This window comes from Durio zibethinus, chromosome 15 (genome assembly GCF_047325235.1).
Source record: "Durio zibethinus cultivar Kanyao isolate XHJ-2024 chromosome 15, ASM4732523v1, whole genome shotgun sequence".
Taxonomy (NCBI): domain Eukaryota; kingdom Viridiplantae; phylum Streptophyta; class Magnoliopsida; order Malvales; family Malvaceae; genus Durio; species Durio zibethinus.
Genome location: NC_143176.1, coordinates 21,470,444 through 21,495,678, shown reverse-complemented (window position 1 = coordinate 21,495,678; position 25,235 = coordinate 21,470,444). Strand labels below are relative to the sequence as shown.

The window sequence follows — 25,235 nt, the reverse complement described above, 5'->3', positions numbered from 1 at the left end:
CAAAATTTGCTGCTATGCCTGAAACCAAGGCCTATATTTCTAGTAAAAGCCAAAATCTTTTCAATGACTGCTCATTACTGCAGTAGTTTGTATATATTAAATTTGCGGCTATGCCTGAAATTAAGGCCTATATTTCTAGCCAAAATCTTCACCATTGCTCATTGCTGAAGTACTTTGTATATATTATTTATTCAACAAAAGTTAAAACACAATGGACTGGATGCTCAATTCAAATTAGTTGAATTACAGCGAAATTGATTTGGAACTACATAGTATAAGATTGACCACTTCAATTTTTCACAAAAAGGAATTCAAGTACAATTCATAAATTTTAAATGAAATTCTGATGTACTACTGCTTCAAGGAATAGATGAAGAAACTCTTTTGCAGCTAATGAAATAAATTTCCTTCATTCTTTCAGGAAAAAGAAAGGGAAAAAGAATATTTTCCCTAATTAAGTGCAGATTTGTATCATTTAGGACTCTACCACTCATCCAAATCAGGCCTAACTAATACATCCATTAAGTTCATTGAAGTAACACATTTTCCTTCATCTATCAAGTTGGGTCTTCTCTTTTCTTTCTCTCTTTGAAACAACTCTCTGTGTTTGCAGAAACTGAGCATATTGCCAAGATCAGGAGGAGCACTGGGCTTTACCTATACTCCTCCTACCAATGAGGATAGATATTTACTCTTCATTGATGAGTTACGTGGCCGTTTGGTGACTCTTCTTGTTGGACGTGCAGCAGAGGAAGGTGTTTATTCTGGCCATGTTTCTACCGGTGCACTTGATGATATTCGGCGGGCAACAGTCATGGCATACAAGGCTATAGCTGAATATGGTCTTAATAAGACTATAGGCCCTCTTCCTTTAGCTACGCTTTCTGGTGCAGGGATGGATGAATCTGGGGTTGCAGTTCCTTGGGGACGAGATCAGGTCCCTTTTTACTCTTTAATAAATTTAGTTTATCCTTTTTGTTTTCAATTCCTATACTATCTGTAATGAAGACTGATCCAGAGAAGAATATACAGGGGCATCTTGTTGATCTTGTTCAAAGAGAGGTGAAGGCATTATTACAGTCTGCCCTAGAAGTAGCCCTTTCTGTTGTACGTGCTAATCCAACTGTTTTGGAGGGGCTTGGTGCCCACCTGGTAGGTAATCTACTGTTGCTACCTATTCCATGTGTTAAAATTCCTGTATATCCTCTTTTTTTTTTTTTTTTAATTTCTATGTGGTATACATTCTTTTTTTATTTTGGGCATTGACATATTTTTCTGAACACAAAATCTAATGGAAGCTTATATGGGATGGAGCAGGTAGTTGATTTGCCCAATTTGAGGCCTCCTACCATTAAGTTGTATTAATGATTTCTGGATAACCTTTGCCCTTTTTCTGTTTACGGCATAACATGCAGAAACTGTTTATGTTTTTCTTTCTATCTTGTGTCAAAAATCTTGTGAGGGTTGTGTTGTTAGTTTAAAGTCAAACCTGAGTTACTGTATGATGAATATGTATTGCTCCTTTCAGAATGTTCTCTGAAAAACTATTCGGTTGTACTTGTCTGCATTGTTTTAGTTAAATTATCTTAGGAACTATGGGCTTCCATATCCTAGTGTAGGTAACATGCAGACTTTTGACCAGTTTGAATCTGATTGTGAAGTAGATGTTCTGCATCTTTAAAAGGGGGAAAAGAAAATAAATTATTTCTGGCACTTCATATTGTGGTCTGCTGCTTGGTTTTATTCAGAAAATGAGAAAGTAGAGGGTGAAGAGCTACAAGAATGGTTGAAATTGGTTGTTGCACCAAAGAAACTAACAATTTTCATTGGAGGCAAGCAAGAGTCTCTTCTGCCAGTGCAAGCAGGCTCTGGATAATTACTTTTGCTCATTGCTTATCAACATTGAGCATAACAATGCAGTCAACTAAAGCTTTCTTCATGCCTCGACGGCGTAACCTCATCAACGAGCATGTCCTGCTTACCGGCATCAGTTCCCTTGCCCATTTTTTTGTATATTTCAGTAAGGTGAATTTTTTATTTATTTTGAACACTACCATGCCTTTTCATTGTTTTGTTCTCACTAAACTTACCAGAGAAAATGTATAGAAAGAAGTGGTCTGGAGATTTATTCCTTAAAGCTCGTCTCGCCGTCCCCGACATTATGTTGATAACTGCAGGTTAGTCTCCGACGTTTGTTCTGCTGTACATTTGGCTATTATTTCCATAGAAACAGTTGTAGCCGGTGGCAAGTGTAATGGTAATTGAGTTGTACACACAACTATTCTGTGAAATGCAAGAATATTGTACATATTTTGCTATAGAAAATACATGGTTTTAATGATAGTTTCCCAACATGGAACTTGGAAGCATCATTTTGGAGCATTCGCATGAGACTGGAAATATAATTTCCTATACCCAAATGTTCTGATTGTATTTATGGAATGCATTTTATTCATAGTTTCCTGTGAAAGTCGATGCAAAGTTTCTATTATTTCCTCATTTGTTTTCTTGGGATTTGAGGAAAAAGGAAAGAAGTTGAAAGCTTTGCAAAAAAACCATATGATTTAAAAATAAATAATTTATGAAAGGCTATACTAATAAAACATCAAATTTCACATGTTATATATTAAAACAAAATAAAATAAATAATTAGACTTAAAAACTATAGCATTTAAAGCTTAAAACGTTTAAAAAAATGGTAAATATTACGAAAAAAAATTTCTTTTATTTAACGCCCGTTTTCAAACGAGCCGGATAAGAAATAATCCAGTGGATATATGACACTGCTTTCAACTATTCGCTTTCTTTTTCTCTGCTTTCCTATCACACCCAAAATCCAAACAACAAAAATGGCGACTTCAGCTGGGACGCCCACTTCACTTTCCTTCTTCTCATCCTCCCTTTTCCTCTCCTCTCCGACCACCAAACTCCCCACCAGCTTTTCCCTCCCTTTCAAAACCTCCTCAAAACCCAACTTTTCCATTTCTTCCCAACTTTCCACTCTCCCCATTTTATCCTTTACCGGCGAAAAAATTGGCGAAACCTATCTCGACCTTAAGTCGGCCCTACCTGAAACCGCTCGAGCCGTCGTTCACCGAGCAATCATCACGGACCAACAAAATAAGCGTCGTGGCACCGCATCCACCCTCACCCGTGGCGAAGTTCGAGGTGGCGGGAAAAAACCCTATCCCCAAAAGAAAACCGGTAGGGCACGTCGTGGGTCTATGCGCACCCCACTCCGGCGCGGCGGTGGTGTTATCTTCGGACCCAAGCCTAGAGACTGGTCAATTAAAATCAACAAGAAAGAGAAAAGACTGGCGATTGCAACGGCATTATCCAGTGCAGCCGAGAACACAATAGTTGTGGAGGAATTCGGGGATAAAATCGAGAAACCAAAGACGAAAGAGTTCATTGAGGCGTTGAAGAGGTGGGGATTGGACCCGAAGCAGAAATCGATGTTTTTGATGATGGAAGTGCCGGAGAATGTGAGTAAATCAATTCGAAATATCGGGACTCTGAGAATGTTGACGCCGAGGACCCTTAATTTGTTTGACATTTTGAATTGCGATAATCTGGTTTTGACTCCAGATGCGGTTGATTATCTGAATCGAAGGTATGGAGAAGATTATGTGGATGACACTGAGGCTGATGATGATGAAGAAGAAGAAGAAGAAGAAGAAGAAGAAGAAGGCGGTGAAGGTAAAGTATTTTTTTCCTAGTATTATTGGAGAATTGTAGTTCGTAATGGTGCGTTAATGTCATGTTTTATTGCATTACATTTTGTGTCTAGAGGTATGATGTTTTTTTTTATTGATGTTATGTGTTAATTTTTGGAAGATGAAGATGGTATTTGTGGGAGATTTGCTTATAGAAGAAGATGCATCTAAACATGTTTAGTTCATTAAAATATTTTTAGAAGGATTCGAAATTGGAAATGCAATGTGGGTGCTGTTTCCAAATGATGTTTGCTGGAGTATTATACAATGTGAGAGCGGAGAATATGTAGTGTACATTCAACAAAGTAAAGATGCGAGTAGTAAGATACTAAGATGCTTATTCTTCTTAGTAAAGAGCTGATTTTGCTTTGCATTAATGAATAACTCGTACAAAATGGTCTATGTTGTAACAAGTTATTTATGATTTCAGATAGGTTGTTCTTGATCTGTTTCTGTATTTGTTAGCCTGCAGAGACGGACAGGGTGCTCTTAACTTTAACTTTCTTTTTTTTAAATCCTGCAAATTGCCATTTTCATTCCTTTTTCCCCTTTTCCCTGAGGATGCTAAAAGGAAACAAGAATTTGATGGTTCTTTTTCAGATATTATCTTTATTGATTTTTTTTTCTTATTTTGAATTCTTAACATTTGCAGAGGCAGATGAGAATACTGATGCAGAACAATGACATTTTTCCCTCGGTTAACCTACAAACCATTGCATTTCACATAGCCTGAAGAAATTCTCTGCTTTGCCTAAATCAACTTTGCTGCAGGCTAGGTTTGGTAAATTTTTTTAGTGTTTTTTTTTTTTTTTTTGTATCGTTTCACATCTTTACAAAATTGTATCTATTTAGTTCATCGATGTTCTAACATTCTTTAAAGCATTGCTTCCTGTTTTATTCTTTATTTGCATATTGCATTTTGTTATTCTTTACTTTAGAAAAGAGTTATTATGCTTGCCTGCAATGGACAGGCAATATTGAGGTTCAAGTTATAAAATTCTAACGTCCTAAACCTGAAATTTCAAATGGAAATAATTGATAGCATGCTGGGAGGCGAAAATAAACTAAAACCAGGATAATGCGTTGGTTTGGCCTTAGAAATTCGGGTAGCTGTTATCTAAAGAATTAGTAATTAGGTCTGACCAGATCAACAAGTGTAATTATCATTGTCTTGAAGCGGCTAGTGATTGTTTGGAGGTGACTAATAAACTCCAGGTATCTACTTTTATTCTTTGGTGCACCAGTCTTGGGAATGGATGAATTAGAGATATCAAGGTGGTTTTCTACAAGTTTTGGACACTGGAATTGCAGAAAGTAAGTACATAGTACAGACAGAAGGATCAATTGTAGGTAAGAGAATCCTGAAAATTTTCTGTTATAGAAACAGTTATTCGGAATATATTCTAGTTTGTGCTAAGGAATTTTATCTTCTATTGTTGTCAAAATTTTGAACTTAATGAAGCGGAGGTTAAGAAAGATAAAGAAAATCTTGAAGTATATGCGGAATGGAAATTTAAAGAAATTGAAGTGTGTATATGGGAACAACTTGCTTATGTAAAAGCAAGAGAATACTTGCAACAGACTTTGGCCCTGTTGTTTTTTCCGCCACTTTACGGTAGGGTGAGCTGCGCAGGTCTGGGGGTGAAGCCTCTGATCCTGCACCAAATTGGAATGGCAAAATAGCCGAGGCTGATAGCATTGAAATAGTGAGGTATAGATTGAAATTTAGGTTGAGTTGTCTCGCTGTTACTCTTGGATGTAAAAACCCATGGTGACCCAGCTACGAGTATTCGGAGACTTAAGTGGCCGCCCGGCATTTCTGGTGGGAATTGGGGCCTCACTGTGCTGGGGAGGCACTTCCACCTGTGCCAATGTGCCGTAATTGACATCTTACATGTTGCAAGTTTATGATATTATTTGGAGGGAAACACGTATTGTATCTATATTCAACCTCTAAGTGGTGTTTATTGATATGCTATGCTGGCTGCATATATCTGTTCTTTAGTATAGCTTGTCCAGGATGTGGCTCTTAATGGAGTTTGACTTCCTAGCTCTCGTCTTCCTCTTCAGTCTGCTATAGTATGATATTTTGTGTCTAGAATTCTGAAGTTCCTCATATGAAGAACCACTCTGGAAGGCCATAGCATTCATCATTTCTTTCAACTTAGAAGAGGGTTGGACAGCTGAGCCAACTCATAGTGTATCTCATTGACGCATGTATTCCGAGTTTAGACTCAAATCGGGCAGTCTTAATTATACATATCATCAATCATCGAGTAAGTTGAATTCAATTTTGGCTGCTACCTGATTAAAGTCTATTTTATTCCAAAAGATCACGTGTTAAATCCACGAATAGAAGAAAGATCAATATCAATAGCTCTATTTAAAAACTATCAAAGACAAAAACATAAGAGAATTGACATATACTCCTTTAATTCGTGAATTCTCGGCTTTGATTACAAAAGAATTTCATAAATATATAAAAATTATTTTTTATTAAAAAAAAGTCATAACTTAAAACAAAATGAAAGATTATTTTTTAAGTAATGAATTTTTATATAATTTTTTATTATAATTAATTAATTATTATATAAATTAATTAAATTAAATTTCAGATTTATATGTAACTTTTGAATAATGGTACGAATCAAAAAGAGAAATTTCGAGTTAAAAAAAAATCTGTTCATTTTAAAGATTATGAAAGGCAAAGATTGACTTTGGAGTAAAAATCTAGGTTAATGACACACGCCGCCCAACCCCGACCAGAAAAGGGGGAAAAAATCTCAGAAAGGGCTCTGCTTTTTTTCTTTTTTTAATTTAAAATGCCTGTTTTACGGTCGGCAAAACAAGCAGCTTAACGACAAAGTTGAGCTTCTAATCAAAATCCAGAACCCTTGAATCTGACGAACAAATCAGCTATTGGATCCCTTTGCAGAGAATCAAATTTTCACAACTTTTGATTCATGGCAAGCGAGCAGAACCAAATCTATCACGAAAGGCAAAGATTACAATTTTGCCTCTTACATTCCCTTAACAATCTCTTCCAGGTACCTTCTCTCTCTTTTCTAGTATGTTCTTGTGAATGGGTTTCTATTAATAATTTGTAAATTCAGCAAAAGGATGCTTTTACTCGAGCAAGTTTGAATTCAGTTGCTGAAAAACTCGTTCTTGATGACCCAAGCAAGGAAATTTGGACACCCTTTTCTTTGGTCTTCAAGCCTCACCATAATTCAGTTACCGGAAACTATGATATCAATGTTTTAATTGCTGCTCTTGAAGGGAAAGGTAAGACTTTGATTTGGCACGATAGTCGAAATGGGGCATCAGCTATTGATCTTAATGATGGTATGTTGATGGGAATTGTGATTAATGTTCCTGTTAGACGGTATGGTGGGCTCTGGAAAGGTAGGCATTGGATGGCATTGAGAAAGATTGATGGAGTTTGGTACAATTTGGATAGTGATCTTCAGGAACCTCAGTGTTTTAAGGATTGTGGAGAAGTTAGGGAATTCTTGGAGTATATCATTTCTCATGATGGACAGGTGTTGCTTGTAAAAAATGATAATAGACAGTGAGTTTTCTTCACTTTGAATTACAGGAAAGTGTATATTTAAAAGCTCTGTATTCTATTTGTACTTTGAAAGACTAAGATGCTGTTTATTGAAGAATTCAATTAATTGACTTTTGTTGACCTGTTTATCTTTTTTGGTTGAGAAACCAATGGTGATAACTAAGGAGTGTGTGGTTTTTGAACATTTAGTTAGAGGAAATGGTTAGACAGTTTGGGAGGAGGTTAGTGGTGACATTGATGTGATGATTGTGCAATTCTCTGACACCATGTTGAAGTTTTGCAAAGGTGAAAGAAACTATCACTCAACTGCTAGTGAGGAGTGAATTATATATTTATAGGCAAATCATTGTACAAGAGAGATGAGGTAAAAAAAATTGAATTCAAGAAACATGAAATCTTAATCCTTAACAATAATGAGATGAAGATTGCAAATAGATGTTATCTGCGTTCATGAGATTAAACACTTATCCTTTTCATATAGTATTTGTCTTTGAGGCATGTCTGGCCATGATCTTAAGTTTTGGTGCTAAATGATAAGCTGTAAACAGGACAGAGGATGAATGTTGGCAGACTATAAAAGTTTGGGTTCTGGTTCCTACTCCAAGTCATCTTTCTGAAATGCTATTTTCTGCTTTCTTTTGATTGACATCTTACTTCACTTCATATTTTCTTATATTCAAGTGAAATACTTGTGTGAATTATGTGACAGTACATGTTCTGCAGATAACTGGAGAAAATGGCAAAATGCTACTGCTGTATACTCCAGTGCCCTCAAAGTAGATGGTTGATACCTTACGTTAGCTGTAAATTGACTAATTGACATTGCTTCTTTTTCTGTTTGCTAATTGTCTCTGAATGTGGCTTATATTTGATTGTCTGGTTCTCTGCTAGTTGTAACATATAAGAGCAACAATTCTGGCAGGTGTTTGCTAATGAACTTCAATCCATAATACCAATTGAAATAGGAAAGAGTAGCTAGATTTGCTTAGTAAATTAACCAGAAAAATAAAATGAAATGAGAAATGAAAAAAGATGTTTAAGAAAATAGTGTTCATCAGGTTGTATCATAAAAATAAAATGAAATGAAAAATGAAAAAAGATGTTTAAGAAAATAGTATTCATCAGATTATATCCTATATGTTAGATCCACTTAGTCTCATGCATGTATCTGTTCATATGCATTCACTTTTTTTGGGTTAACCTAAATTCCCCATCACAGGCACTTTCAGCCTCTAGTCATCTTTCGACAATCACAGCAGTTGAGATCTGGTTTCCTTGTATTGTCAAGCAAAGGTCTACTGGTATTTTGTAGTTGCAGCAGTTACCTTTTAGCTTTGATTTATTGCAAGTGGCTGGAGAGGGAAAGGGTTTGGATGAGCTTATACTGGTGTTCACTTGGTTGACTGGTTAAGAACCGTCTTTTTTCTCTGTCATTACAAGCAGTTTTTAGGAATGATCATTGAACTCTAGACGAGCTGCACCTTCTTGAGATCAACATGGTTTGGTAATCACTAAAGCCTGATTGGGTCTTATTCACGTGTCAAGTTAGTCTGAGTATTGCGTGAGTGTTGTGGTTTGAGTTTTTGTTTTTAATTCAGCACTAACAAATATACTACTCCTTTAGTCTTTACAAATAATCTAAAACTATTATAATTGAATTGTTTTCCAACAATTGGAATCTGAATGGACTTGAAATCATGACTGCAATTTGCATATAGTACTCATTTTGGCTTTTAATTGGATGCTTCTGAATTCCAGAGTACATATTTCAGTGAAAAGGTAGAAAGAAAACAGAGTAGTAAGAATCTATGTGAGACCAGTCCAGCTTTCAGCAGAGCATTTACCCTTTGGTTAGAATGTCATTTTAGGTCCCCTTGTCTTGAACTCATTCAGGCTTAATAATCTTTAATATGATGAATGCTTTTGTGTCCAACTTTTGCACTGAAAAAGAAAATGTCTTCTACTTTATCAATTGGTTGTGATTTTGAATTTTTGACACAAAACACTGTCATTAATCAACTGCGAGAGTGCAGATACAGTTGTATATGTAATTTTTCTTTTGGCATTTTTGACATGCCAATGTTACATTATAATCATGTTGCATCCTTGTTCATGCTTAATCAGAAATTATACTGTAGTAATATTGTTTTTGCCTTAATGAATAGGCATCTCTTTGTCTTGAGGGTTGGGGAGGTTAGGAAATGGAGGCCTGCTGTGTCTTTAATATACCAGTTCTTCTGTGACACTCTAACCACCTTTCACATCTATTTTGTATACTTTTTACTCAATCCAATTGATGGAAAATACCAACCTCCAATTCTTTTCTCTTGGACAAGAAACAGAAACAAAATCCCCCAAGAAAAAGCAGGGAATCTGTGGCTTCCATACTGATAAGGATGTTGTTTGAAGCTCTCCATTTCCAAGAGTCAAAAAAGGTTTTTGATCTTATTCAAGATCAAAGCAATTTACCGAAAGGTTACCTCATCTAAAACTTTCTTTTTCTAAAGGGAAGAGATTAAACTTAATGAAAATAGCAGAAGGGTCCCCTAAAAAAAAAGAATATCGAGCCTACCCACCTCTTTTTCTCTCTCTGGACGATCCCCTTTAGAGATTCCAATTGAAGAGAGCACTGGAAAATCAAAGAAAACTCCAAGGAGGCTACCATGGCTTAGTGACCTATGTCCTTTCTTTTTATTCCTTTTCCTGTTCTCTAAAACACTTCTTGCCAACTTCTTCGAACATCTTTTTCTGATGGACATGATTTGATATTGGTAGTAGTTTTAGTTTATAGTCCCTCGTGTGTACATAAGAATTCCATGTCCCCACCAACTACTGCAGAAAATGATAGCATTTCGTATTTCATTTGTAGCCTTGCAGAGTGGGGCATCTTGCTCACTTTGTCATGATGTAAGCGTTTTGAAAACGAAAAAGAATGATTCAAACTTTTTTTTTAATATATATTCATACATTTATGATGTGAAATGGTGGTGGGTTTTTACGTTGTTGGAAAAAAATGGACATAAGAGTAAGTAGATTCATTTGCTAACTTTTTTGGAGATCTTGACAGGCATTTGCAACTAGCTGCTGCCTGCTTGTATTGACATTTCTCCTCTATGTATAAACTTTTGCCCGGCAACAGATGCCTGAAATCACTAACAATTTCTCCGAAAGACCAGAAGTTTGAGACCCTTAATCACATAAATCAAAACAATTCGATCAACTTGGAATCAAAATGGTTCTCTTTGTATAAGAAGAGAGCAGCAAGACTTAGACTCAGATGCTGGTTGCAATATTTATGATTTTGCTCGAACCACTTTTAGTCTTGATTATTTTCCTTTGATCATTTATCATATCCTTTGCAGGCTATATAGAAGAAAAAAAGCAAACTACGGATGGTATCCTTTTAAGCAAAGTTAAGGAAGGTAAGTCCATGATTTGGGTTTGATTACAAAAGCCACTTCACTATTGAAGTGTTGGGGTCTTATTTATTCGTAACTTTTTATTTCTCTGTTTTCTTTTTAATTATGTTTCCCTCCTTGCCTTGACCTTTTTCTGAGCTCACTGTTTCAGCATTGTCTCCTTTTATATTTGTCAAGCTCTCCCATTTATCCACACCCCATTTTCCATCCATTGCTTTAACTGCAACTTCAGCTCTTGCCTCTACTGAAACACCCTAACTCTTTATCTTTTTCTCTTAAAGGTCAGCTAACTGCAGAAGATGTCAACCAAAGGGAGCAGCAAAGTCAGTCAGAGAAAGGGAAACAACAAGGCAAATGGTTCTGTTACACAGAAGTCTAATACCAGGGCCGCTGCTAACCGAGGGGTTACCAGAAGTTGTGGCTTCATGCAATGTAAACGAGCTGAATTTTCGCCGGTAAGGTTTCTCAAGCATCTTGGTGGTAAAGTAGCAAAAGTACTACATGTGGTGTCCATGAGAATTAGGCCTTCCCCTAAGATTTCTTCTTCATCAGGAAGATCAAAGCCATTTGTAACTCCTGTTGATTCTCATAGAAATGCTGCCATCGAGGAGTGCATCGAATTTATCTACTCTTCTGCTTCTTTCCCTAGATCAAATTCTGTTTCTGCTAATTCTCATTGAACTCTGTAGTCAACGGTAATATTTGCTCTTAAAGATAGTTTGATGAAAATATTAAGCATCCTAGTAGCTTATATGTACATTTGTCTTTTTCTTTAGATAACGAAAGTAAAGCATTATTGAGTTTACCTAGAAAGCCATATATTTTGTTATTAAATCCATTGGTTTTTACCACATTTTCCATGGTGAAGAGGAGCACATTTCTACCAAAAAAAATTTCTAGATGTCAAAGTTATTACAACATTCAAAGAGGACGAAGATCCGAACCAACTGCACAGGTCTCTTGTGGACACAGCAATCACATGATATTGTTTTCGAAATCCGGCGTGTGCGTTAGAATTCTGGCTTTTTAGAACAGAATTGGCTGAGCATGCCTAGCTTTCTTCATGGCAAGACCAAAATAGACATGCCAATAGTGCGACATTCGTCATTATTGCTTGTCAATTGGCACCCAACAATCACCCCACTTCATCTATCCTGTCTACTTCCAAGGCTTGATTTGAACCCCTTGATTAAACACGGTCGTGTTTGGAATTTGGGTTTTACAACCTTCTCTATTCCATGCATGTACTGTGTTCTTTAGCTTGAACTAGCCTTTGTTCTAAAACAAACACGCTCAATATAACAAGATCCTAACGAATCTTTCTTTGTTCAATGTTTGCAGTTTCCTAGATGTCTTGTCAAATCTTAAGATAAAAATAATTACTATGAAAGAGAGCAAACAATGATATAGTTTTCACCTAATTTTGTGTATCTGCTTGGATGCTGATCATCCAGACAAGTGTCCTGCCATTTACCATTGGCCAAAAAATGATTCTACTTACTTTCTGTAACCTGTGTCAGCTCTGGATGTTTCTCTTTTCTCTGATTTATTCTAACATCTTCTGAACAATGTTAAATTTCTGCCAGGCATGAAGTACATTATCTTTAGGTTTTGTCATGTTCATTAATGTTAGAAGCTGTCACTTTTACCTCTATGACAACTACAGAAATGTTAAAACAAAGAGTCAGCAAATAGTGAGCTAATTCATTTATATTGCTCAATCACTTAGAAATGACCAGTTGCATTTTCATAAAAAAAAAAAAAGCAATACAACGGACAGAGCAGTTTCTGTTTTATCACTATTGCATGAAATGTTGCCATATACAATCCACTTTTTTTTGCAGACAAATTTATCGGATATTGTACATCAAATCTGCTGTCCCCTTTGCCTTGTTTTATTCTAATGTCTTAAAGCAGACAAGCACATCAATTCACAGCCTAAACAGTAATGAGCCTTTCAGCCAAAAACCACCCTGCCACTTTACTTTCATTTACTTGGTAGTAGACTGTTTTAATTTCTCAACAAAGAACTCACCAAAATCAGAAAATTCAAAGTTCCAAACATCTAACTTCAACTGAATTCATAATTTATAGAGAAAAAAGTAGTGTGCATTGAAGGATATTAATAACAGCCAAGTGTTCAAGAATCAAGAAAGGTTTCAAAGATTAAAAAAAAAAAGGAATTCCAAACCAATGAGACCCCAAAAAGATGATTGGATAATTATGATATTTTCATTTCTTGGCAAAAAGTCCTCCAAAGCCACCACCCTTCTTCTGCGGGACAGAAACAGTGTTCTTGCTGCCATTGGAATTGCCACCACCATTCTTTTCTTCAACTTTCTTGAGGATAGGATCAGTTTCATAAAACTGGTCTTCCTTCTGCAAGTTCCCAAGAATCCAATCAAAAAGCCCTTTCTCTTCTTTGCTTCCACCTGCACCTTTTGCAACTGTTGCTGCAAAAACCCTTGTTGTAGAAGGAGCAACGGAAATTAACACAGAAGCCATTGTCACCTCTTTTCTGGTCTTTTGAAATGATGGTGAAGGAGCTAAGGAGATTATGTTATTGTGGAAAACAAATTTTATTGGGACAGTGATCGCAGTGAACTTTGGACCGTTGGATGGACCGTTGTATGGGATTTTAGATGATTAGCGGGCAGAATTGGGGGGTGTTTGCACCATGAGCTCTCCACAAGTGTCTTATCCTCATTGCTGAATTTTAATGGTTTTTTTTTTTTTGGTGGGGTTTGTGATTTTTATTTTTTAGAGGAGGAAAAATAAGGGTTGAGAGTTGATCTTAGCAGATATGGACATGGGATTAACACGTGGCAAAAGCTTATCCACTTTGCTTTAGAGCTTTAGCTGTTGGGGTGAGAAAAATCCGTTCAAACCGATTTAATCCATCAAATCGAGGAAAAATAATTAATTAAATTAAATTTATTTGATTTTAATTATAATTAATTTTTCAAATCTATTAAATAAATTTAATTAATAAATTTTTTATTTTTAAAATTAATAATTCAATTGATCGAATTAATTAATTTTTAATAAAGATAAAAAAGTTAAAATTAGTATTTTTATTTATTTTTTATAAAATATTATTAAAATTATTAATTCTTTAATAATTTAAGTACATGATACTTAAATTTAAATTTTATTAAATTAAATTTATCATTAAATAATTATTTATAATAAAAAATAATAATAAATTTTAATTAGTTAATTAAATTAAATCGATTTTTATCAATTCAATTATAATTGATTATTTAAAAAAATTTAATCAATTTAATTATTTATTGAATGAAAATTAATTAATTTACTTATTAATTTTATTAAATTGAATCAATCAAACTGATCAATTTCTTCCTTCTTCCACCGTTTAAATTGATTGAAAATCAATTAATTTAATTATTAATTTTATTAAATTAAATCAACCAAACTAATCAATTACTCATCTCATTTTGCTGTTTAACTTAAGAAGTCAAAGGAATCATCGCATTTCTCAAAGTTTAAGGATGGCAACAAATCAAATCGAAGTTAATTTTTATTTGTTTTAAATTACGATTTAATTTTATATTTATAAAATTTAAATTTGATTAAAAATTTTTTTTTATATCTAATTTAAATCAATTTGATATTATATAAATTATATCTAATATGATTCGATTTAAAATTAATAAAATATTATTTTTAAAATATAAAATATTATTTTTAATATAAATATAAATTATATAAATACATATAATTAAAAAATAAATTTTTTTTATATATCAAATTGAGTCATATTTATTTATTTTTTTATTATTATTACTTGATCAAAAATTTAATTTTAAAAATTTTAAAAATGGATCTAATAAAATCGAATTGAATTGGAGGTGGGTTGGACTACTAACCCTCCCAAGTCTATTAAAACTAATATCTCACTTTCACCAAAAAAGACAATTTTCCTTCTTGGTGGTTTTTGATGTGGGCCTCAGCTGGGTAGACGTGGAACAAAGCTAAAACAGAGTAGAAATGATCCCCTGCGCCCACAAATACGATGGAAAGAAACGGGCTTCACATTGGGCTTAACCCCACAGCCCGTCTGTCGTTATGGGTAATTTGCGGTTTTCCCCTATCTTTTGATAATTAAATTGCGGAGGTAAAATTCGAAACCATCGCCACCTTTTTGCAAGTAAAATATTGTAGTAGCCAGTTACTAGTAAATTTTACTATATTTTTGCTACTAAATTAACTTTAATTGGGTTTCATATTGTTTATTGCTATTTGTAAAATTATTTTTTTCCAATAATAATATAAGTATATAATCTATTAATAAAATATTAAATTTTTTATTTTAATAATCAGGATTCAATTTATGATAATCTTAAATACTAAAAAAAAAAAAAATTTAAACTCGCGCTTAGATCCATTATTTTTTTATAAAAATTTGAGTTAAGCTATTTTGTCCTAAGAATTAGATCTGTATACATGAATTTAATCTCAAATGTGTGAACCTAAAAAAATTATAATATTGGTTCAAAGATCGGTAACTTAAAAACATTTTTTAATTTAACATTGAAACTATTAATTATTATACCTTTTAAAATGGAACATTTATCATGATTTCAAGTTTGAAATCATACTACGTAATTCCCTTTTCACGACTTAACATGCGTAGAAAGGAAGAAGATACCTATAAGTTAATGAAAGGCCCCATCCTAAGATGATTAATAACTTAATTTTGTGGACGGAGATGATTGGTTAGTTATTAGTCCAAAAGGCTCAAGAAAATCAATCCCCCATGTGTTCATGCCTCCTCCTTTTTTTACAAATGTAATTTGATTATTAAAATAAGATTTATAGATAATAAAATTTAAATCGATTGCATAAATCAATTAAATTAAATATTATATTTCATGCTCTCTTTTATTATATTATGAAAAATATAAATATAATCGGTAAATTAATTAAAAGACTAATAAATTTAGGTTTAGTTTTTAATGGTCATTTTCATTCTCATCGAAGTGTTATATTATTTTTACGTTTAAATACATATTTCATCATTTATTTAAATTTTATCGTTATAATAATCAATTTCATCTTTATTATTATTTTTAATTTCATCGAAATTAATTTTAATACATTCAAATGAACAATAATAAATTGAAATGAACAGTAAAACAACAAATCAAAGTTCAATGGTATTTGACTCATAATTTATCACGTAATAATCCCTAATCTATTTAATTTGGAAAGCAAAAAAAAAAAAAAAAAATCAAGGTGTTTGGTGTGATCAGTTTCCTCAAGGAAAGAGCAAAAGGGAAACGTTTAAGCCCTTGTTTTCTTTCTCCCAAAGTTTCCCCACTCTTGAATCTACTCACCCAAATGGAGTCAAATTATAGCTTTAACGTGTGCTATTTTTTTTATCTAGGCTTTGTAACAAAAACCCATTTTCTCAATGCGGGTAAACTATCTCTAACCACTCTCTCTGTCTTTTTCTTTGCAAAAGGGTAAGCAAGAATTCAAGGAAAAGCAAAGAGTGAACTGTTGGTTTTGTGGAAAACAAGTTGATCCTAAAGTTTAAGAATCCGGTTGCCGATTGAAAAATACAGATTCACTGTAATGAAAAAAATAACCAATATATTTTTTTATTGAATAGTATGGGGTCTTGGGGTTTGTCAAAATATATCTGTTTTCTAGATTAGTTTAAATAAATTTATATGCATCAAATTTAAAAATTTCATGAAAAATTATTTTTTTTAAATCCAAAAATATATATATTCTTTTGATATTTTAATGTAAGAGTAATAATAGTTTGAATAGATCAAATTTAATTCGATTTTTTTGAATATTACATATTATTATAAATTTTTAAATTTTAATTTGAATTTAAATTCAAACCGAATTTTTATACGATTTAAATCGAATTAAGCCTAATTTTATTGGTTCAATTTGATTCGATTTATTAATTTATTAATTTTTATTTTTATATATTATTTTAATATATTTAAATAGATTTTGATATAAAATTATTATTTTTATTTTATAAAAATTTTAAAATATATATATATAAACTAAAATATATATAATTAAGTTTGGTATAAATTTTTAAAAATTTTTTACTTTGAAATTTGATTTAAACTTAATATAAATATTTAATATTTAAACTTAATTTAAACTAAATAAACAAAAAAACTAATCAAACCAAACTAAATATTACAATTTTAAATCAATTTTTAATTTTATCGATTTTTTTTTCTCAACCCCAACCATCCATCACTAGCCATCCACCAATAATAATCAATAAAATTTGATGTCAAAAGTACACGTCTCAATTAACGGGCGCGAGACTAGGTCTTTTCCAGCACCTACTGAAAAATCTTTGAATGTTTTTCGTGTAAATTCTTTTCAAATGGTTCCTATCAACCCAACCACAACCTCTATCCCCAAGGACTAAATTTCCTAACTACTTTTCCTAAACCTTTCTATGTTTTCACTTTATATGTAACTTCATTCTTATCGATCTCTCTCAAAACTAAACTGTCTAGTGCAACAATTCTGCACCTTTGCAGTAATTCTCTAATATCCCATGGAAACCATTCCATTTGTCTTCGGCCTAGCTGCTGCAATATTTGCTTACGCACTCTGGTTCCGTCTCCTTGTCAGGAGGTTAACCGGTCCTAGAGCATGGCCTCTAGTTGGTAGCCTACCATATCTTTTCCTGAACCGGAGGAGGATCCATGATTGGATTGCTAGTAACCTTCGAGCAACAGGTGGCTTAGCAACCTACCAAACATGTACTATTGCTCTTCCTTTCTTGGCTTGCAGGCAAGGGTTCTATACTGTCACTTGTCACCCCAAAAACCTTGAGCACATTCTCCGGACACGGTTCGATAATTACCCGAAAGGGCCTCATTGGCAAGCTGCATTTCATGATCTTTTGGGCCAAGGGATCTTCAATAGTGATGGAGAGGAATGGCTCATACAAAGGAAAACAGCAGCGCTTGAGTTCACAACCCGGACACTCAGGCAAGCCATGGCTCGGTGGGTGAATCGGACTATCAAGAATCGTCTATGGTGTATTTTAGACAAAGCATCCAAAGAGAAGAAATCAGTGGACTTGCAAGACTTGTTGCTTCGCTTAACGTTTGACAACATTTGTGGCCTTACCTTTGGTAAAGACCCGGAAACACTCTCTCCTGACTTACCCGAAAATCCATTTGCTATTGCTTTTGACACTGCCACTGAAACAACTCTCAATAGGCTTCTCTATCCTGGTTTACTATGGAGATTGAAGAAGATTTTAGGAATTGGAGCAGAGAAAAGGTTAAAGAGTAGCCTCCAAATCATTGAGAACTACATGAACGATGCCATTGAAGTACGAAAAGAAACTCCATCTGATGATCTACTGTCCCGTTTCATGAAGAAAAGAGATGCTGGGGGAAATCTCTTTACAAGCGCCGTTCTCCAACGCATTGCTCTAAACTTTGTCCTCGCTGGCCGGGACACCTCTTCTGTAGCCCTCAGCTGGTTCTTCTGGCTCATCATGAACCATCCAGAGATTGAACAAAAGATTATCAACGAAATATCAACTGTTCTCCGCACCACTCGTGGTCAGGATAACAAAAAATGGCTTGAAGAGCCTCTGGAGTTTGATGAAGCAGAGAGGTTGATATATCTCAAAGCAGCATTAGCTGAAACACTGCGTTTATACCCCTCAGTTCCTCAGGACTTCAAGCATGTTATCCAAGACGATGTCTTACCGGATGGCACATTCGTGCCCGCTGGTTCAACTGTGACATATTCGATTTATTCAGTTGGAAGAATGAAGACTATATGGGGAGAAGATTGCATGGAGTTTAGGCCTGAAAGGTGGCTATCTCCAGATGGTGACAAGTTTGATCCACCAAAAGATAGTTACAAGTTTGTTGCATTCAACGCTGGACCAAGGACTTGCTTGGGGAAAGACTTGGCTTACTTGCAAATGAAGTCTGTAGCCTCAGCAGTTCTTCTGCGTTACCAGCTTTCGCTGGTTCCTGGACACAGAGTGGAGCAGAAGATGTCCCTCACTCTGTTCATGAAGAAAGGCCTTCGTGTTTACTTGCAGCCACGTATATTTGCATAGAGATGGGTGCATTTGGGTAATTAAACTGTTCTCTCAACTGCTTATTTTGATCTTATGGGATATACAGGAAAGGCATAGGGGATCATTGTTGTTCAAGTCGGCCTTGGAGAGTACATAGTTTGATTTGTTTTGGTTTCAGAATTTCACACAATGTTTGTTTGGTTTGCACACTTAGTCATTCAAAAGAGTAATATCTTTGTGCCGTTTATATTCCATATCAGTTGATATGGGTTTTCATATGCTTATTCAATAATTTCAATAAAATTTATACTCTCATTTTTCAGCATTCACAAATCACAAAGTCCAATCTCCTCGATAAAAGATTTGAGTTTCTTCATGTTTTAAACACATGCTTTTCCTGACACCCCTTTTTTTTTTTTTTTTGGCAATGAGACTTCTTTTAATTTTTGCAAATATAAGCCAACTGAAACCTTAAAGACCACAGAGGCTCCAGACCACATTTCCAACGAAGTATAAGGCAGCTGAAACCTTAAAGACCATCATCCCAAGAACCTGAAAATGGTCGACATAAAGCAAATGGGACAAAAAAAAATTTTTTTAAGGTATTTTGGAGAGAGAAAAGGGGATGGATATTTATGGGGTTGGTCGGTACTGGATTGGATTACCAGAAAACGGATTTTGGATTCCATCTTTTTCCTTTTTTTTTTTGTTTTTCTTCTTGGATTGGGCCTGTTTAAGTTCTATGAACAGCGGACCATAAGGAATGGAAACTTTGATGGGCTCAGCATCAGCTGGCTTGATTTGTGGGCTAAAGATTCTGTTTCAGATTAAGAAACTGAGATCCAATGTGTCTACATTTTGCAGTTTTGGGCTAGGTGTCCTCCAGTCTAGTTTTTCTTTTATATTTTTGCAAACTTTTATTTTTTTAAATCCAATACCCAATGAATGAAATTTTAAACTCCATCTTTAAAAAATAATAAATTATGAAAAATATGATAATATCTTAATTTTTCTTGTAAAGTTTAAAATTTTCACTAACAGCTCATTAAATGATAGTCCAAAATTTAAACCTTTTTACATATTATTATTTACTGAAAAAAAAAAAACGTTATTGTTACAAAAAATATATATGACAATAAGACAAGGACATGTAAGATCTACGTTTGATGTGTCGGTGTCGAGTTGTTTGCGTAGATAAAAACTTAAAAACACAAAAGAAAAAGATTAATCTTTAACAAAAGTTGAAAAATTTTTAATGTTTTTATTTTGATACTCAAATTAGTATTTAATCAAATAGTGGGAAGGAAAAAAAGGTAAAAAATAAATATGAAAGCTAAAGTTTCGTATCGTTTAGAAATTATCTGAGATGAGATACTTATATTTATTTGATAGAAGCACTACACTTAGGTGGCTCGAGCTCCAAGTAAAGGGATAGGATTAATGTCGTAGACCCAAATTAAGCTGATAATCAATAACATAATCTAAGAATGATAAGTTAATATTCATATATGCTAGTAAATGATCAGTTAAAATGATCAAAGTGACAAAATTTAAAATTTTAAGTCACCCAACACATCAATTCGATCAAATTAACTAAAATAACCTACTTATGAAGTGACATATATTTGGAAGTAAAAGGTTCATTTTGCCTTTTTAAGCCTTAAAATGCACCTAAGAGTTTGCATTAAAAAAAAAAAAGGGACAACTAGAAAGGCAGAGTTGTTTGAAGTATGCAGCTTAGTTAGTTGAAAGACAACTAGACAGGCAGAGTTGTTTGAAGAATGCAGCTTAGTTAGTTGAAAGAGCCAAAAAAAACCTACGTTGATAGCTAATTAGCTGGTCCGACCATCAGCGATCCCAACACAATTTGCACGCGTGGGAATACTATTAGTTTATATTCTTCCTTCTTTATGGTTCCTTATCCAAAGCAGCAATTATATTTTGTTCATATAAATCAAGCCGAACCAGAGAAAGGCAGACTCCCTGTCTGTCTCTGTGGGTCATCGCCATCACTACCAGCTAAACTACCATCCTTAAAGCTGCACTATTATATTACTCAACCCATTAAAGCCCGGATGCTAGTGTAGATGAAAACCAATATTTACACTCTGTCACACTTTCCTTTGAGTAAAAGGGCAACTCCCACGGTTAGACATTTAAAATTTCACATTAAAAAGTTTTTGTTAGGAGCATATAATGCTTAAAAGTGTATAGTATTTTTTTTTCCTCAAAACCTTTAATAGATAATTAGGTGTATCTTAATTATTTGTATCGATTTATATATCAAATCAATTTGAAATAATTAATGTCACTTTAACTCGACTTTATTTTAATTATCTTATTTTTGTTCCTTTCACTTTACCTATAAATATAAAAACTCATATAGATTCATCTCCTTCCTCTATTTCTCTCTTCCTTACTTTCTCACTTTCTTTTCAATCTAATCCTTATTAACTTACACATCAAAATACAAATATAAAAAATACTTCATGCTTTTGTCTCTAACGATCCTGTCTTTTTATATTTACAGGAATACTCTCGTGTCAAAGCTTGGCACTAATAATTTTGAATTAAAATCTTAAAATGATATCGGATTAGGGAAGAAAATTTATAAATGTTAGAGATTAAACTCCACTCTTACAAAAAAAATTTTCAAAATATTTCATAAGTCCAAGTACTCTTTGATTTTTAAAAATTTATTCATTTGAATATTATTTAAGGAATTTAGTCTTTATACTATTATTTTTTAAGGATTTTAGTTCTATTGTTAACAATGCACGAAAACTAAATTCCTTAAAAAATAATAGTATAAGGATTAAATTTAAAAAATATATATTATAAGAATTAAATTTCTTTAAATAATATTATAAGAATTAAATTCTTAAAAATTAAAAAGTATAGGGACTTATGATACATTATAACTTATTTTTTTTTAAATATAGATGAATTATTTGGATCAAACTCTAAATTCTTTGTATATGAGTTTTCCTAGATAATACTTTACAGTTTTCCATTTAAGAGTGATGATCAAATTAAAGTGGAATTGAATAAAAATGAGAAGATAAGCAAAAGAGTAGCCTTGCATAGATGTCTTAAATGGAGTCTCTAATATAATTGGTGGTGGTCATGTGGGCTGAGCTAAAAGTCTTGTTAGTCAGCTATCAAACCAGACAGAAACATTAACTCATTGGCCCAGCTTATTCATCCACTTGTATCAAAATTTCCATTTCTATAATAATCATTTTAAAAAGTAGAAACACACTTTTGGTCAGATTTTAGCAAAGTTCAACAAAGAGATTCAGAAGACTAAATACTCAAGGTAAATTGCTAGCTGAGTGCCACAGGTTCAACTTGTAAATTGAAAAAAAAAAAAGCATAATATCCAATGTTTCATTTATTTATTTATTATTATTATTTTTACAAAAGAGATCACAATTTAAAAGTAAAAAAAAAAAATTATAGATACTAAATTTTGAACCCTAAACATATTAGATGTTATCTTTTAAAAATAATTATATTATCAAATTCACTTAAGTTTCAGGTTGTCATTTTACTTTTTGATAATTTCATTCACTTTTTTATAATTATAATATAACATAATGGGTAAGTATCATGAATCGTCTTTAAATTATAATAAAGTTTTCAATACAATATTTAAATTTTAAATTTTTTTATATGATATTTGAATTATAAATATTTATTAGTTAATGTGATACTTACTTTTAATATATCTAGCTTTAACTGATGACATCGATAAATAACTCTCTAAATATCACATTAATTAATAAATTTATAATTCAACTATAAAATTTTTAAAATTCAATATCACATTAAATATTTTTTTATAATTTAGTGTTCATGACATTTACCCTAACAATTAGGAGCATATCCCAGTTCTCTTGGGCATAACATCAGTCCCATGTGTTACCCCAACCATTGGATTAGAGAAAAGTTAAATGTAGGCATATATCAAGTAGTTCCCCACTTTCCCACAACTTCAATTAAAATTCTAATAAGCTAAATATAAATATTCTGGGCCCATCCTAAAAGCTTCCATTTCTATGATTTTATACCCTTTATTTACACAAAATATATAATGAATTGGGAATCCTCCATTGTTAGCCATGTGCACCTCAAGATAAATAAAAAAAAAAAATGAAAAAAAAAGGGTGGAGGAAACTAAAGCTCAAAATATAATTAATAAGGCAAATTGCTTGTCCTTGAAGGCAAACTTAATTTACTTATTAGATTTATATTTCATGTTATTGATATAGTTGAGTTGTGAGTGTTGTCATCATCTACTTATTTTCGACTCACCAATATATATTAATGTAATATTAAACTCTTAAATTGGTCCACATTTTATAATTGGTCAAAATATATCATAGGTCCCTATATTATTTAATTTTTAAGAATTTAATTTCTTTAATATTATTTAAAAGAATTTGTTTTTATAATATTATATCTTAATTTATTACTTATTTGTATCAAAGGGTTATTTCATATGACAAAGGATGTATTGTTATATATATTTAATTGAAAACTTATGAGTATCTTATTTAATTGAAATTTCATATACTTTTGGGGTCTAACTCTGATCCATATATAATTTTAATTGTGTCATTAAGTCCTAGTTTAGTGTTGTTTTTGTTGTTGAAAAAACTTGCATTGAAAAAAAACTTGGATTCAAAAAATGGTGGTGAAAAAATATTTTATAAAATTATAAGTATTTGATATTACATTGAAAAATTTCACTCTTAATCTATAATAACAAATTCAATAATTAATTAAATGATAACTGTTAATCAATCATTAGTATAAATATAAATGAAAAACACAAGAGGGGGATCACATAAGATGTATAAATAGTTTCTTTAATTCTATTTAAAGTATATTTAAAAAAATTAAAATAACAAAAAATTCTTGAATTTTATTATTTTATTTAAATAAACTTTTATCATTTTATTTAAGTATATTTTATATTTTTTTTACTTAAAAGATCTTTAATTTTTAATTTACACACAAATATACTCTTAACTTTTATTTCGTATTCAAATAAATTTTTATTATTTAATTAGTATCTAAATAAATATTTAATATAAATTAATTTTTTATTTAAACTAAAAGATTATTTAAATACAAATTAAAGATAATAACTTATTTAGATAAAATATAAATATAAATTTTTTTAAAATGAAAATAATTAAAAAAATTAAAAAAAATAAATACTGTAATAATTTTTAACTTGGTTTTGTGAAGTTAACAAATTTTATTACCAATTTATAAAAACGAACTTCCTTAATAATTAATCAGGTGACACTGTTAAGGTTGGGTTCGACCTCAGTCTCCCCTTCCTCATTGTTGTAGGCTCTGCCCCTTGAAACCAAAAAAAAAACCACGTGACACTGTTGATTAATCGGTAATATAAAAATAAATGGGAGACAAGGGACAGGGAGCCCTGAGGGGGTATCATCAGATTTTTTATCGGCCAAAGAGAAGATCATGTGGACCCACCTTGGCATCAACATTGCAGTCTAGGGAAGATCATGTGGCCCACACAATTATCACCACCGCCACCAGCACCACCATCATCAATAATGCTACATATACGTTACATATTATTTCTTCCAAGTTTCCAATTTATCATGAGATGAAACAAAAGAGAAATTAAAGATATATAGACAACCTTTGTAATTACATTTGAGTACAATCATGACAGCCTTTACCAGAACCGCATGTGGTAAAATGACTACAGAGACTTTAAGATAATCTGCTTGCTTTGAGTTGTTTTGAGTTATGAAAATGACATTGTAGCTGGCTTTGGGTTGGACTTGGACACGTTAAATTTGATGTTGAATCTAACATTATTCTTTTGTTTGATGCGTTGAAATTATCGAATTCTCTTCGTCTCAAAATAATTGTTACGTATTGATTTTAATGAAAATTTTTAAAAAAATTCATTTTAATTTTTTATAAAATTAAAATTGCATGATTTTCAATGTTAAAAAATAAAAAAATCATAAAATATAATTTTAAAATATAAACAAGTAAAAATTTATATATTTAAAAAAATAGATATAATTTTAGAGCATAAAAAAAATAGATAAAAAAATGGGATAAAGAGAATACTATTAATTACTTCAACATGATTTTTTTTAATATATATTTTTTTAATCATACATACTAAACATTAAAGCATCATTGATTAAGTCTCCAAACTTTCAGCCAATGGTTAAAGAGTTTGAGGGGATATTAAATATCTAATTTTGAATTATTATTTTTTATTTGTATTAAAATTTTATTTTTTTAATATAATAAAAAAATATTAATGATTAAATTAGGTCCGTTAGTTTTTGAAAAACTTTATCCAATATTTGATTTTATTTTTTGAGTTCAATAAATTTAACATTTTTTAAAAATGTATTAAAATATTAATATTTTAAATATATTTTAAATTAAAATTA

The 25,235-nt window shown here is 32.1% G+C and overlaps 4 protein-coding genes and 1 pseudogene across 10 annotated transcripts; 4 read left to right on the top strand and 1 right to left on the bottom strand.

The window, feature by feature from the left end:
• Window positions 1-2,752: 2,752 nt before the first annotated feature.
• On the top strand, window positions 2,753-4,648 carry LOC111301335 (large ribosomal subunit protein uL4c-like). Its single transcript, XM_022896926.2, has 2 exons — window positions 2,753-3,699; window positions 4,369-4,648. The coding sequence occupies exons 1-2, from the start codon at window positions 2,778-2,780 to the stop codon at window positions 4,398-4,400; spliced, it is 954 nt and encodes a 317-aa protein (XP_022752661.2). The 5' UTR covers window positions 2,753-2,777; the 3' UTR covers window positions 4,401-4,648.
• Window positions 4,649-6,357: 1,709 nt separating this feature from the next.
• LOC111301333 (josephin-like protein) lies at window positions 6,358-7,407 on the top strand. The gene is made up of 2 exons (XM_089744790.1): window positions 6,358-6,763; window positions 6,830-7,407. The coding sequence occupies exons 1-2, from the start codon at window positions 6,680-6,682 to the stop codon at window positions 7,289-7,291; spliced, it is 546 nt and encodes a 181-aa protein (XP_089600916.1). The 5' UTR covers window positions 6,358-6,679; the 3' UTR covers window positions 7,292-7,407.
• On the top strand, window positions 7,211-12,583 carry LOC149514768 (josephin-like protein). Of its 6 annotated transcripts, XM_089744791.1 has the most exons (4): window positions 7,557-8,090; window positions 10,650-10,709; window positions 10,993-11,161; window positions 11,575-12,583. In XM_089744791.1, exons 1-4 carry the CDS (start codon window positions 8,024-8,026, stop codon window positions 11,687-11,689), a joined length of 411 nt encoding a protein of 136 aa, XP_089600917.1. In that variant the 5' UTR covers window positions 7,557-8,023; the 3' UTR covers window positions 11,690-12,583. The 6 variants fall into 6 exon arrangements, with proteins under 6 accessions (XP_089600919.1, XP_089600917.1, XP_089600920.1 ...); XM_089744793.1 differs by lacking the exons at window positions 7,557-8,090; window positions 11,575-12,583 and adding an exon at window positions 7,211-7,287 and having other exon boundaries at window positions 10,988-11,511; XM_089744794.1 differs by lacking the exon at window positions 11,575-12,583 and having other exon boundaries at window positions 10,988-11,511.
• A 189-nt stretch (window positions 12,584-12,772) lies between these two features.
• On the bottom strand, window positions 12,773-13,439 carry LOC111301334 (uncharacterized). The gene has a single exon (XM_022896925.2). The coding sequence runs from the start codon at window positions 13,209-13,211 to the stop codon at window positions 12,939-12,941; it is 273 nt and encodes a 90-aa protein (XP_022752660.2). The 5' UTR covers window positions 13,212-13,439; the 3' UTR covers window positions 12,773-12,938.
• Window positions 13,440-17,198: 3,759 nt separating this feature from the next.
• LOC111302131 (cytochrome P450 86A1 pseudogene) lies at window positions 17,199-19,111 on the top strand (annotated as a pseudogene). Its single transcript, XR_016327992.1, has one exon. The product of XR_016327992.1 is annotated as a cytochrome P450 86A1 pseudogene (transcript).
• Window positions 19,112-25,235: the final 6,124 nt, after the last annotated feature.

Excerpts from the sequence above, each read along its gene's own strand:
- LOC149514768 (XM_089744791.1), top strand. The coding sequence starts at position 8,024 with ATGGCAAAATGCTACTGCTGTATACTCCAGTGCCCTCAAAGTAGATGG. Across the intron at positions 10,710-10,992 it reads TTTAAGCAAAGTTAAGGAAG|CTAACTGCAGAAGATGTCAA; the intron begins GTAAGTCCATGA and ends CTTAAAGGTCAG. Across the intron at positions 11,162-11,574 it reads AACGAGCTGAATTTTCGCCG|AGGAGCACATTTCTACCAAA; the intron begins GTAAGGTTTCTC and ends TCCATGGTGAAG.
- LOC111301334 (XM_022896925.2), bottom strand. The coding sequence starts at position 13,211 with ATGGCTTCTGTGTTAATTTCCGTTGCTCCTTCTACAACAAGGGTTTTT.
- LOC111301333 (XM_089744790.1), top strand. The coding sequence starts at position 6,680 with ATGGCAAGCGAGCAGAACCAAATCTATCACGAAAGGCAAAGATTACAA. Across the intron at positions 6,764-6,829 it reads CCCTTAACAATCTCTTCCAG|CAAAAGGATGCTTTTACTCG; the intron begins GTACCTTCTCTC and ends TTGTAAATTCAG.
- LOC111301335 (XM_022896926.2), top strand. The coding sequence starts at position 2,778 with ATGACACTGCTTTCAACTATTCGCTTTCTTTTTCTCTGCTTTCCTATC. Across the intron at positions 3,700-4,368 it reads AGAAGAAGAAGGCGGTGAAG|AGGCAGATGAGAATACTGAT; the intron begins GTAAAGTATTTT and ends TAACATTTGCAG.